Source organism: Lepus europaeus, chromosome 9, assembly GCF_033115175.1.
Source record: "Lepus europaeus isolate LE1 chromosome 9, mLepTim1.pri, whole genome shotgun sequence".
Taxonomy (NCBI): domain Eukaryota; kingdom Metazoa; phylum Chordata; class Mammalia; order Lagomorpha; family Leporidae; genus Lepus; species Lepus europaeus.
This window is the reverse complement of record NC_084835.1, coordinates 74287954-74301657: the sequence shown is the minus strand read 5'-3', so window position 1 is coordinate 74301657 and position 13704 is coordinate 74287954. Positions and strand designations below refer to the sequence as shown.

The following is a 13704-nucleotide window of genomic DNA, read 5'->3' as shown; positions in this document are numbered from 1 at the left end:
GACACTGGCATCCCATATGGATGCTTGTTCATGTCCTGGCTGCTCCACATCTGATCCAGCTCCCTGCTAACGTGCCTGAGAAAAGCAGCAGAAGATGGCCCAAGTTCTTGGGCCCCTGCACCCATGTGGGAGACCCAGATGAAGCTCCTGGCTACTGACTCTGGCCTGGCTCAGCTCTGGCCACTGTTGCCATCTGGGGAGTGAAACAGCAGATGAAAATCTCTCTCTTGCTGTCTCTCTGTCTCTGTCTCTTTCTCTTCCTCTCATTTTTGTCACTTTCCTTTCAAATAAATAAAACAATAAAAATTTTTTAAAAATTTAAAAAACAATGAAAAGGTGCCAGAGGGCATATAGCTCTCACCTTTCTGAGACATTTTGTTTTAGAGAAGTGGGGCTTGCTGGATTAAAGCTTATATGCATTTTAAAATTGGATGATTTTGCCAAGTTGCTCTGTGTAAAAATGGTACTTATTTCATTTGTGTTCCCTCAACAATGTATGAAAATACTACTTTCTTCATGGTTGAATCAAAACTTTTGATTTTTGAGAATCTAAAAGATGAGAATTCCATCTTATAATTTCAATTTGTTTTTCTTGTTATAAAGTGAAGCAGTGGGTCTTTATGTTTGTAAATCCTTTTGTGGTTTTTATGTAAACTCGGATGTTCCTGTCATTTGCCCATGTTTTTACTTGTGGTCTTTTACTTTTATGTTAAATAATTAATTTGGTCTGTGATATTTCTGGTACTTTTTTGTTCAATTTTATTTTTTTTTAAAGATTTTATTTATTTTATTTGAGAGTTAGAGTCACAAACAGAAAGAGGGAGAGACAGAAAGGTCTTCCTTCCATACGTTCACTCCCCAAACGGCTGCAATGGCCATTGCTGCTCCAATCTGGAGCCAAGAGGCCCCCCCACCCCCACCCTCCGTCTCCCATGTGGGTACAGGGGACCAAGGACCTGGGCCATCATCCGCTGCTTCCCCAGGCCGCAGCAGAGAGCTTGATTGGAAGTGGAGCAGCTGGGACTAGAACTGGTGACCACATGGGATGCCAGCGCTGCAGGTGGAGGATTAACCCACTGGGCCAGGGTGTAAGCCCCTTAATTTTAATTTTATGTAAATTTATCAGTCTTCTATGGCTCTTGATTTTTTTTTTTTTTTTTGCTTAAGAATACTCTTGCAAATCAAGATTATTTAAAAAATTCTTTTTGAAACTATCTTATGATTTTTTTCTCTTACTGTTTTTTAACATTTAAATTTTTTTAGCCATCTGGAATTAGTTTTAGTGGAAGGAATGAAGTGCGAATTTAACTTGTTTTTTTTCTAGATTTCTGCCTAGTTGTCACAGCACCATTTATAGAATTAGTTTTCTGATGCCCACTGATATTTAATATCATGACAGTTGTCATTTACTGAATTATGTATTGGAGTCTATTTTTAGACTCTACTTGCCCATTAATTTGTCAGTTTGTTAATTTGTGTGCCGGTACTGCACTCTGGTTTTCTATGTTTTGCTCTTTTTTTTTTTTTTGCTTCAAAGATTTATTTATTTATTTGAAAGGCAGAGCTACAGAGAGGCAGAGAGAGAGAGAGAGAGAGAGAGAGAGAGAGAGAGGTCTTTCATTCTCTGGTTCGCTCCTCAATTGGCCACAACAGCCAGAGCTGCACTGACCCGAAGCCAGGAGCCAGGAACTTCTGGGTCTCCCACTTGGTTGCAGAGGCCCAAGAGTTGGGCCATCTTCTGCTGCTTTCTTAGGCCATAGCAGAGAGCTGGATCAGAAGTGGAGTAGCCGGAACTCGAACCAGCATTCTTATGGGATGCTGGCAATGCAGGCAGCAGCTTTACCCACTATGCCATGGTGCTGGTCCCGTTTTGCCCTTTCATAAAAGTAGGCTCGTTACTGTTCTTTATAATGTTCCTGGCTTTTTAGATCATTAGTTTCTTTCTTTCTTTCTTTCTTTTTTTTGACAGGCAGAGTTAGACAGTAAGAGAGAAAGAGGAAGGTCTTCCTTCCGTTGGTTCACCCCCCAAATGGCTGCTATGGCCAGCGTGCTGTGCCAATCCAAAGCCAGGAGCCAGGTGCTTCCTCCTGGTCTCCAATGCGGGTACAGGGCCCAAGCACTTGGGCCATCCTCAACTGCCTTCCCGGGCCACAGCAGAGAGCTGGACTGGAAGAGGAGCAACCGGGATAGAACCCGGCGCCCCAACCAGGACTAGAACCTGGGGTGCCGGTGCCTCAGGTGGAGGATTAGCCTAGTGAGCTGTGGCGCCGGCTGATTATTAGTTTCTTAATCTGTGAAATAGATGTAGCATCTACCTCATGTATTTACTGTTATTTGTGTCAGCCGTTTACTTTGCTATTGATCAAGTACTCAAGTTATTGTTTGATACTATTATTATATAAAAAATTTAAAACTTTTAAAGATACTTTTATATAGATCATCTGTTTAACTTTGATATTTTGGTCCTTATCATTTTCTTCAAAGGGCCTAACCATATGCCTATGCAGGGACCTGGACCTAATCAACTCAATATGACAAACAGTTCCATGAATATGCCTTCAAGTAGCCATGGATCCATGGGAGGTTACAACCATTCCGTGCCATCATCACAGAGCATGCCAGTACAGAATCAGATGACAATGAGTCAGGGGCAACCAATGGGAAACTATGGCCCCAGGCCAAATATGAATATGCAGCCAAACCAAGGTAACTAAGCTTTATATCCTTCTTGACGACAGTACTCTATTAGCCTAGGAAGTTTTTGGTGAGTTAGCAGATTCATAAAAATATGAATTTGAAGTGACACTCATGCCCTAAAAAAGGGATGGAAATAGTAGTTTAAATCTCATTGTTTTTCTTTACCCTTAGAAATTAAATGGCTATATTTGACTTTTTAAGCTGACTTATTTTTATATCTTTTAGTTTAAGATTCTGTATTGTATTTAAAAATGTTTATATATTTATTTATAAGATAACTACAGAGTTGGTAGGGGGAGAGAAAGAGATTGATCTTCCATCTGCTGGCAACAGTTGGATCTGGGTCAGGTCAAAGCTAGGAGCCGGGAACTCCAGCCACATTTCTCACATGGATGGCAGCAACCAAAGTAATTGGGCCATCTTACACTGCCTTCTCAGGTACATAAGCAAGAAGCTAGATCAGAAGCAGAGTAGTTGGGACTCCAGTTGGCTCTCTGATGGAGGATGCCAGCATGGCAAGCAGTGGCTTAACCTACACAGCAGTACAGCCCCTATATTGCTTTAAAAAAAAAAAAAATATTTACTTATTTATTTGGAAGTCAGAGTTACAGAGAGAGAAGGAGAGACAGAGAGGGAGAGATCTTCCATCTCTTGGTTCACTCCCCAAATGGCCACAATGGGCAGGATTTGCCCAGGCCAAAACCAGGAGCCAGGAGTTTCATCCAGGTCTCCCATGTGGGTACAGGGGCCCAAGGACTTGGGTCATCTTCCACTGCTTTCCCAGGCACATTCACAGGGAGCTGCGTTGCAAGTGGAGCAATTGGGACTTGAACCAGCAACCATATGGGATTCTGGTGCTGCAGATGGTAACTTAACCCTCTGTGCCACAGCACCAACCCCTATATTGCTGCTTCTTCTGCTTCTTCTGCTGCTGCTGCTTCTGCTTCTGCTTCTTCTGCTTCTGCTTCTTCTTCTGCTTTTTTTTTTTTTTTAATAAGATTGATTTGTTTATTTGAAAGACAGACTTACAGAAAGAGATCTTCTATCTGTTGCTTTACTCCCCAAATGGCTGCAATGGTCAGGGCTGCACAAGGCCAAAGCTAAGAGCCAGGAGCTTCTTCTAGGTCTCCCATGTGGGTGGGGCTGCCCAAGCACGTGGGACAGCTTCTGCTGCTTTCCCAGGTGCATTAGCAGGGAGTTTGATTGGAAGAGGAGCAGCCAGGAAACGAATTAGCACCATTATGTGGGATACCAGTGCTTCAGGCTGTGGCTTTATCCGCTGTGCCAGAGTCCCAGCCTCCCTGTATTGTTTCTTAAAGCTTATCACTGAATAACCAAACAGTTTAGTTTAGAACTAGCAAATACAGAAAATAAAAATTCTTTTTAAAGATTTATTTATTTATTTATTTCAAAAGCAGATTACAGAAAAGCAGAGGCAGAGAGAGAGGTCTTCCATCCTCTGGTTCACTCCCCAAATGGCTGCAACAGCCAGAGCTGTGCCGTTCTGAAGCCAGGAGCTAGGAGTTTCTTCCGAGTTTCCCACATGGGTGAAGGGGCCCAAGGAGTTAGGCCATCTTCTACTGCTTTCCCAGGCCATAGCAGAGAGCTGGATTGGAAGTGGAGCAGCTAGAACTGGCGCCCATATGGTATGCCAGAACTGCAGGCGGCAGCTTTATCCTCTACGCCACAGCTCTGGCCCCCAAAATAAAATTTTATCTGTGTAGGCTCAACCTCTTAAAAAACACTGCCGTATGGTTTAATTTACTTAATAAGGTTGTATTAATTTATATGAATTTCTATTGATTTATTTGGATGTTTTCTGATGCTGTGTTTCAGCATTTAAGGTAGTGCTTAGGTAGTTTATTTTTAGTATGTTCAATGGAGGTGCCACTGTACAAGTTTATCACTAAGTAAAGTGATGCTCTGTAAGTGGTGCTCTGTTCTGGTAATTAACTGTTAAAACATTTTGTGTATTGCCACTTTAAAGCTATTTCAGCTACAGAATGTGAGATTAAGGATTTAAAATAGAATTAAGTATGTTTCTAATAAAATTTACTAGGTTTTGATTATTTAAAAAACAGATCACTAAAGTGTACTCAGAGAAAGGAAGTTAATCTATTGATAATTATTTATGATGAAATCACATTTCATGGTTTTAAAATATTAATTTTGTCATCTTATATTTTATGAGATATACACTAAACTGACAGTTAATATAGCTTTACAGAACTGACACTTGCTCCATATTTTCACTCAACATTATTTGTGCCTGTGATAGAATACTATCTTGTTTTTTTAAATTAGGTCAATTTTAAAGTTAAAAAGCAATAGCAGATCCACATAATGCTAGATCTGAAGGGAGTTCAGATGCTTCTCCATACAGTTTGATTATGAGGAAAAAGAGCCATAAAATTGATGATTCTGACAGCAACTATAGTAATAGTGGCACAGTTTTTAGAAACTTACAGTTAAGGAAAGAGAGGGTGCGCATGAACATGGGTGTTGCTGTCACATGGTTTGATACAACATGAGATTTGAAGAAGAAAAAATAATGCATGCAGCAAGATACATATAGGAAATAGTTACTGATTCAGAGTTGAAATGTTTATAAGAATTTTTTGTTTTAAACTTACATACTGATTACTGTTTTTTAAAATGTTGTGTTTTGGGGATCAGTGTTGTGGCACAGCCAGTTAAGCTGCTGCTTGCTTCATTGCCATTTTGTATCAAAGTGTTGGCTCAGGTCCCAAATGTTCCACTTCCAATCCAGCTACCTGCTAATGGACCTAGGAAGACAACAGAAGATGGCTTTATACTTGGGACATTACCCACCCATATGGGAGAGTAGGATGGAGTTCCTGGCTTGAGCCTGACCCAAATCTGTTGTAATCTTTTGAGGAGTGAACCAGCAGATGGAAGATACCTTTCTTTCTCCCTTCTTCCCCACTTCATCAATATCTATTTTAAGTTCATTTGTAGTGTTTTTACCTGTGTCTGTGAATTAAGAACTGAAGTATTCTCTTCAGCAGCTATACTACTGGTTAAGCAGAATGTTTTCCTCCATGTGCTCTTGAAGAACTGTTAACTTCCAAGTGAAATGTTTAGCATGTTTTTAAGTAAATTTGTGTCTTAAAAGACTGGCATAGTGTTGCTTAAATATAATAGTCAACCCAACATGTAGTTCCCATGTTATTTTCAGTTACCTAGAAAGAATTCATTGATTATCACTTTGTACCGCAAGAGTAAAACCTGTGTTCAAAGCAAACCACAATCTTTCTATGTAAACTTTATTTGCATTTGGAGCATTAACTCCACTGGGACTCAGAAAGCCCTAACAAGCTAGAAGGTGTGTCTTTTTTGCTCACTACTACCTACATTCCTGGTGTCTAGAAAAATGCCTTGGGGTATGCACATACATATTTTTTCAGTTAATAGGAATTGGAACCAACTGTCATTATATGGTAGAAAGACAAAGTTTTTAAAAAATACTTATTTAATAAAGCAACAAGTATGTTCATTATAATAGGAAAAGTCAATAGAAGAGCTTCCTGAAGATGTATTTGATAGAATCATCATATTTTTCATTCTCAGGCATTCATAGTTGTGAGTTTCCTTTTTTAACATAAGTTTACTGGTAACATTCAAATGTGAGGAGTTTCACAAATTGCCATATTTATGTTGAAGAATATATTTTACAAGTTCCATGTGTAAAATTTTTCCAGTTTGGATTCACATCTTAGCCCTGTGATTTATTGTGTGCAGCACATTTGACTGTGTGTGGTACCTTTGACTGTGTCTACTAAAGTAAGATTAAGTGAAATGATGGATGTTTGCAGTTTATATAACATTTGTTCACTAGAATAATCAAACTTAAAAAACAAAGAGCATTAGTTTATCAGCTATTTGTGTAATTTCAGCCACACTAATTTCTGATTTTAGTTTTGTTTTAATAGTATTAAAAAAAATCTTGATTTATTTTGCTAATGATCATGGTTATAAAGTAACACGCTTTCTATTAGTGTGCCCTTTAGTTAGACTGATCCAGAGGCTTGGTTAGGGTAATAGAACGTTTTTCTTTCACATTCATTATGTAAGTATATAGGACAAAGAATATATATCACAGCTGAGAGTGTTATGTTACATTATTACACAGTGGATTATTATTACGCAATGGTAAGAGATGTACTAAGCAGAAATGCTTGAAATAAGCTTAGCATTTAATTGTGCTTATGTGTATGGTAGAATATATGTATCCTTTTTTTTTTTTTTTTCCAATTTATTTGACAGACTTATAGACAGAGAGACAGAGAGAAAGGTCTTCCTTCCATTGGTTCACTCCCCAAATGGCCGCTATGGCCGGCACTGTGCCGATCCGAAGCCAGGAGCCAGGTACTTCTTCCTGGTCTCCCATGTGGGTGCAGGGGCTCAAGCACCTGGGCCATCCTCCACTGTCCTCCTGGGCCACAGCAGAGAGCTGGACTGGAAGAGGGGCAGCTGGGACTAGAACCCGGCGCCCATATGGGATGCCGGCGCCACAAGTGGAGGACTAAGCAAGTGAGCCACGGTGCTGGCCCTATATGTATCTTTTTGCCTCTTTGCTGTCAATATCTATATATCTCCCTCATTCTTAAGATGTTCTTTATATGGAAGTAACATCATACTTAATAAAACTGTACCTACTTTTGGTGTTTCTAGTCTTATTCTTACAAATACTTCTGGAGCAAACATTTTTACCTATATCTTAGAGTACTTGTGCAAGATCTTTGTAGGATAACTTCTAGAAATAGAATTGTAAGGATAAAATATATGGATACTTAACATATTTGGGCAGGGGTGGGGGTTATGGTATAACAAGTTAAACTACTGCCTGATAACACCAGTATCCTATATAAGTGTCAGTTGGAGTCCTGGCTGTCCTGTTTCTGATCCAACTCTCTGGGAAAGCAGTGGAAGATGGCCCAAGTACTTGGACTACTGTCAGCCTTGTGGGTGTCCTGGAGGAAGGTCCAGGCTCTTAGTTTCAGCCTGGCCCAACCCCTGTTGTTGTAGCCATTGGGGAATGAACCAACAGATAGAAGATTCTATCTCTCTCCATCTTTGTCCCTGTCTTTCAAGTAAATAAATCTTTTTTCAATATTGGGGCAAGTGTTTGGTATAGTGGTTTAGACACTGCTTGGAACACTGGCATTTCATATCATACTACCTGTGTTTGAATCCTGCCTCTGTTCCTGATTTCAGCTTCTTGCTAAATTACACCCTCAGAGACAACAGCAGGCTTAAGTACCTGGGTCCCTGTCCACATGTGAGAGACTAAGATTGATTGCTGGCTCTTGGCTTTGATCTGGCCCAGCCCTGGCTGATTTGTGATGGTGAACCAGTAGATAGAAGATACCTCTCTAGCTTTTGAAAAAATAAATAAATAGAAAAATTTTAAAGATTTGAGAGATATTATCAGATTTGGGTTTTTTAAAAAAAGATTTATTTCTTGTTTATTTGAAAGGAAGAATGACAGAGATGGCGAGAGAGAGAGAGAGAAATCTCCCATCCCCAAATAGCTGCAATAGCCAGTGTGGGCCAGGCCATAAGCAGGAGCTAGGAACTTCATCCAGATCTCTCACATGAGTGGCAGGGGCCCACATACTTAGGCTATTTTTTGCTGGCTTCTCAGGTGCATTAGCAAGAAGCTGAATCGGAAGCTGAATAGATGGAACTTGAGCCAGTAGTCATAGAGGGGATGCTGGAGTTGCAAGTTGAGGCTTAACCTACTTTGCCACAACACTGGCCCCTGAAGTGTTTTCAGTAAGCCTGTATGAAGTCAAATTGATACAGAGTATAATAGTGCTTGTTTTACTACATATCTAAGTGGCATTCAGTTTCCTTAATCTTTGCTTAACACAGAGGAAAAGATGTAATGTTGTAAATTGTATGTCTGACAATTAGTAAAGTTGCATAGCTTTACATGTTTAGTTGCTGTTTGCATATTTTCTAAGTATTGCCTGTTCCTATTCTGTATCCTCTGGCTTATTTATTATTCATTTGAAGAAGTTTTTTATAGATTAAAATTATTCATTTTATTTGAATTTCACATGTATGAGAAGGTTTTATTAATTTTTAGGAAATAGGAATTTACCTTTTAACAATGGTTTATTCCAGTTGTAAGATTCTGAAAATTGTAATATTACTTTCATGAAAAAGTATCATTAGTTCTTTTAAAAAAAAATTATTTATTTTTTTGAAAGAGTTACACAGAGAGAGGAGAGGGAGAGAGAGATAGAGAGGTCATCCATCTGATGGTTCACTCTCCAATTGGCTGCAATGGCTGGAACTGCGCCAATCTGAAGCCAGGAGCCAGGAGCTTCTTCCAGGGCTCCCAAGTGGGTTCAGGGCCCCAAGCACTTGGGCCATCCTTCACTGCCATTCCAGGCCATAGCAGAGAGCTGGATAGGAAGTGGAGCAGCCAGGACTTGAACCGGTGCCCATGTGGGATGCAGGTACTGCAGGTAGCATCTTTACCCACTATGCCACAGTGCCGGCCCCTCATTAGTTCTTAATTAAGTCAGAACTTCAACTCAATGTACATTAAATTATGATCCAGATAGATTTGAATAATTACTGGTGAGATACTTGGGAAGATTCAGCTTCAATATTAGCACATTAAAAGGTCTGAGAGATTACATGGTAGAGAAACTAATTTGATTTTTGTAAAACTCTTTTGTTTCTTTTCTTTTCTTGGCATATTACTTATACTTAATGAGTGAGTGCCCTTCTCTGCCAGACATGGTATCAGGGTACTTTATTATGTGCCTTCTGTAATTTGATTGATACAGTATCTTTGAGGTATGTAAATAAATAAGTAAACCTCACTTTTGGCAATTTTGATATGCATGAGTTTTGTTTACCATGATATAGTTAAATAATACCTGTTTCCCAACAATACCATTCAGATTTCTGTTACCATAGTATAATAAATGTAATTGCATAAAATTCAGACTTAACTGCTATCTCTAGTCCACATATCACTGCGTAGGTAACTGATGCCTATCCTAATCATGACCATTTATGCCACTTGCAGATTCTGTCTGTGATTGGTCACTGTGCATCCTTCAGTGAGTTCATGGATGTACAGCAAAGCTTGTAGTTGTGTTGCTTCCTTGGCTTCCAGTGATAACCTTACATGACATTTTATGGATTTGAATAATTGAAAAGAGGGGCTTTGTCAACAAAGATAAAAGTATAGCAAAGAAATGAAAAGTGATAATTCTGGAAATGAAATTCAAATCCAATGTAAATGAAATTTTAGAAGAAATTGCTCACTATAGGAATGTTGACACTACTGCCATTTGAGAGACTCATAATATGCACTACAGGTGGCTTTATGAAGGTGAATTCATTGATAGAAATGAGAAAAGTGATACAAGGGATAAAGATGTCCCAGAGGAAGTGAGACTGACAATATACATTTTAAATTTCTTGGAAATATTTCACTATATTGAAAGTATATGTAAAGGATAAAATATTGGAAGCTGGTCTATCTTACAAAGTAATATGACAGTTTACTAAGCCATAGAAAAGATACTTGCACTCACTTGTCAATTATTCCATGAGGAGAACAGAAGTGCCGTTCAAACTACTCTTGATAGTGTTTTTATAAAGAAATAAAACACTTTCATTCTCAGTGTTCCTAGTGTTTTAAATGACACTGAACTAAATGTTTTTCATTTCCCTATGCATTTACAGCTGACTGTTAGTAAGTTTGTAATGTTTTCACAATTTTTAGAGGCTGCAGAATAATTGTGATTTTTACTTTTGATTAAGATAATTTTGTTTGATTTCAGCTTGCACAGTCCATCTGTGCAGTTCCATGTTATGCAAAATGATGTCTGTAGAGTTTTATAGAATATAGTTTAGGACATACTAGTAAGTTTCTAACATTACGTAAATGTCATCAGGTTAAGAGTTTCCTGTTTACTTTGAGGACTTATAAAAGCCAGAAATATACAATATGTGTCATGAAGAGAAATATAGGAAGAAGAGGATGTGTGTCCTATTTTAGTATGGTGAGCAGATAACCTGTTAAAAATCATTTAAGAGGGCCGGCGCCGTGGCTTAACAGGCTAATCCTCTGCCTTACGGCGCCGGCACACCGGGTTCTAGTCCCGGTTGGGGCGCCGGATTCTATCCCGGTTGCCCTTCTTCCAGGCCAGCTCTCTGCTATGGCCCGGGAAGGCAGTGGAGGATGCCCCAAGTCCTTGGGCCCTGCACCCGCATGGGAGACCAGGAGAAGCACCTGGCTCCTGGCTTCGGATCAGCGCGATGCACCGTCCACAGCGGCCATTGGAGGGTGATCCAACGGCAAAAAGGAAGACCTTTCTCTCTGTCTCTCTCTCTCACTATCCACTCTGCCTGTCAAAAAAAAAAAAAAAAAAATCATTTAAGAGGTAGTGAAAGCTAGGATATGAAGGACCTTGTATTGCAGCCCATGGTGATTTTAGATTTATTCCAAGGGAGGGGCATGTTGCTGCAGTGTTATGAGCATTGGAATAACATGATTTGAATATATATTGTTTAAAAGGATGCTTTGGCAGTTGTGGAAAATAGATTGTGATTGGGTAAGGGGTAAAGTAGGGAGCCTGTTCAAAAGCTGTTGCTGTATTTGGGTAAGAGATGATGGTGACTTTGAATAGGATGATAACTGTGTAATCACAAGTAGTTGGTTTGAAGATAATTACTGTGTATTTTGAAGGTAGAACTTGCATACATTATAGGATTTGCTTATAAATAGGATAGACAGTGTTAAGGAATGACTTAAAAGTCAAAGTAATTGAGTGAACAGTATTGCATTACTAAGATTGAGAGTGGGAGAATAGCAGATTTAGGAGTTTGGTTCAGCATCTGTGAAATTGAGTGACTTATTGATGTTCAAGTGCATAATTGTAGGAAACTAGATCAGAAGCAGAGGTGAGACTTAAACCCAGGTGCTCCAATATGAAATGTGGTCATCCCAAGCAGCATCTTAACCACTACCCCAAATGGTGACCCCTAACTTTTGGATTTTATGACCAAGGTGGATGGTTTAGTGGAGGAATGGTGCAAAAACCTGTGTTCACAGGACATGTGTGAATAGGAGAAATAGTAACAGTTTGTAAAGACAACTCTTGTCCATCATTTTTTTCTATAGGAAAACAAATATGAAATGAACAGTTAATAGCTGAAGGGAGATGTAAGATCAAGATTATATTAAATTATGTTTCTGCATTGATAGGAATGGACCATTAGAGAGCAGAAATTGATGGTGTGAGAGAGGGAGGAAAGGGACATTTGCAGAATCAATGTATTGGATTTACCACAAGGAGCGAAGAGGGGTACAGCCCTCCTGCTATGATACCAGTTGAAAGAGTTTAGCCAACTTTGAAACTTTAGGGGATGATCTCCAAGGCTAGCCTCACTTCTGACATCAGTCACAAGTTTTGGAGTTCCCAAAGCCATCTTCATAGTAATTTATTTGAAGGACTCATAGGACTCTATGAATGTTCTGAGTGTTGTACTCACAGCATTTATAACAGGGAAAGGACAAAGAGTAGTGTTAACCAAAGGGAGGAGTACATAGGGCAGAGTCAAGAGGTACCCAGTGTAATTTCTGTGTCCTTTCCTCAAGTAGTCGTAATGTTTCCCTTCCCTGGCACGGATGTATAATGACTACAGAGTGTTGCCAACCAAGAAGGTTCTGAGTCTTGCTGTTCAGAGTTTTTATTAGAGCTCCATCATGTAAATTTGATTGATTGCCCACATGATTAGTCTCAGTCTCCAGCCTCAAGCCCATCCCTCACATTCCCCTATATGACCCCAAACTCCCATCCAGAATCAGGAGCTGTAGGAATCCCCAACTTGGAAATTCCTTAATGTAATAAAGCCCTGCCATGATATGATGTTATCTGATTTTAAGTACAACATAGGAAAATTACAAATGAAGAAATTACTTTAAATATTTTAGTCCATAAGAATTGTGTTTGATCTCTGTAGTAGGTTGGAATGAGTAAGAATTGTGCTTACTCTCATTTCTATTTATTGCTAAAATTGGTAAGTCTATGAAATATTGATATTAGAAATTTTTATTGTAGAGTTTTACATTAAAGCTGTTACATTGAAGCTCAGACTGGATATCTTGTTTTACATTTGATGACTGTTGCTAATAGTGAATGGATTTTTTTTCATGGTTTTGATTTTTCTCCCCAATACTGTTTTTCTAGTTAAAAATGTTTAATATGAAACATCTAGAAAATCTGAAAAACATAGAGCATCACCTTAACCTTAATCTCTAACTTTATAATAGGAGTTTTTAAATTAATTCACATATAAGACCACTTAAATGTTTTAGCCTATATTTAGATTCTTTGTACCAAAATTTGAGTATTTGCAAGTACATAATTACTTGTAAATATTTATTATTTTTCCCTACATTGTTAGTTCTGTGAAATCAAGAACTGTGTCTTGTTTTGTTCACTTCTTTGTCCTGTTTGTTGACCAATTTATTTATTTTAATGATTTGTTTATTTGAAAGGCAGAGATACAGAGATGGAGAGAGAGAGAGAGATCTTCCATTTGCTGGTTCACTCCCCAAAATGGCTGCAACATCAGGGGCTGGTTTAGGCTGAAGCCATGAGCTTGTCCCCGAGTCTCATGTGGCTGTAGGGGCCCAAACATTTGCATACTAGCAGGGAACTGGATTGGAAGTGGAGAAACCAGGACCTGAACTGGAGCCCATATGGGACCCCGGTTCCACAGCCGGAGGCTTGACCTATGCCACAGCCCCAGCCCCCTGACTGATTTATTGTTATATTTCTTCCTACCTTAAATTAAAAAGCCATCATCATTCTCTCTGGTATTGTCATCATCAACTGTCATTCCAGAAATGAAACAAAGAAGGCATTTTCAGTTACTGTCAGATAGAATAGGTGATTATCAGGTATACTGCAAACTTTTTGGTTTGGGTAATAAAATTTAGGTAAG

At 39.0% G+C, this 13704-nt stretch overlaps 1 protein-coding gene across 5 annotated transcripts in view; it reads left to right on the top strand.

Annotated features, from left to right (window-relative positions):
- The window catches only part of SS18 (SS18 subunit of BAF chromatin remodeling complex), a 92609-nt gene that overhangs the window by 51498 nt on the left and 27407 nt on the right, over positions 1 to 13704 (top strand). For 3 of the 5 annotated variants that reach the window (XM_062201492.1, XM_062201496.1, XM_062201497.1), the window contains exon 5: positions 2485 to 2706. The exons of the other annotated variants lie outside the window; for them this stretch is intronic. In XM_062201492.1, the coding sequence (XP_062057476.1) occupies positions 2485 to 2706 (222 nt within the window). The remainder of the gene's footprint in view (positions 1 to 2484; positions 2707 to 13704) is intronic. 5 annotated transcript variants of the gene reach the window in all.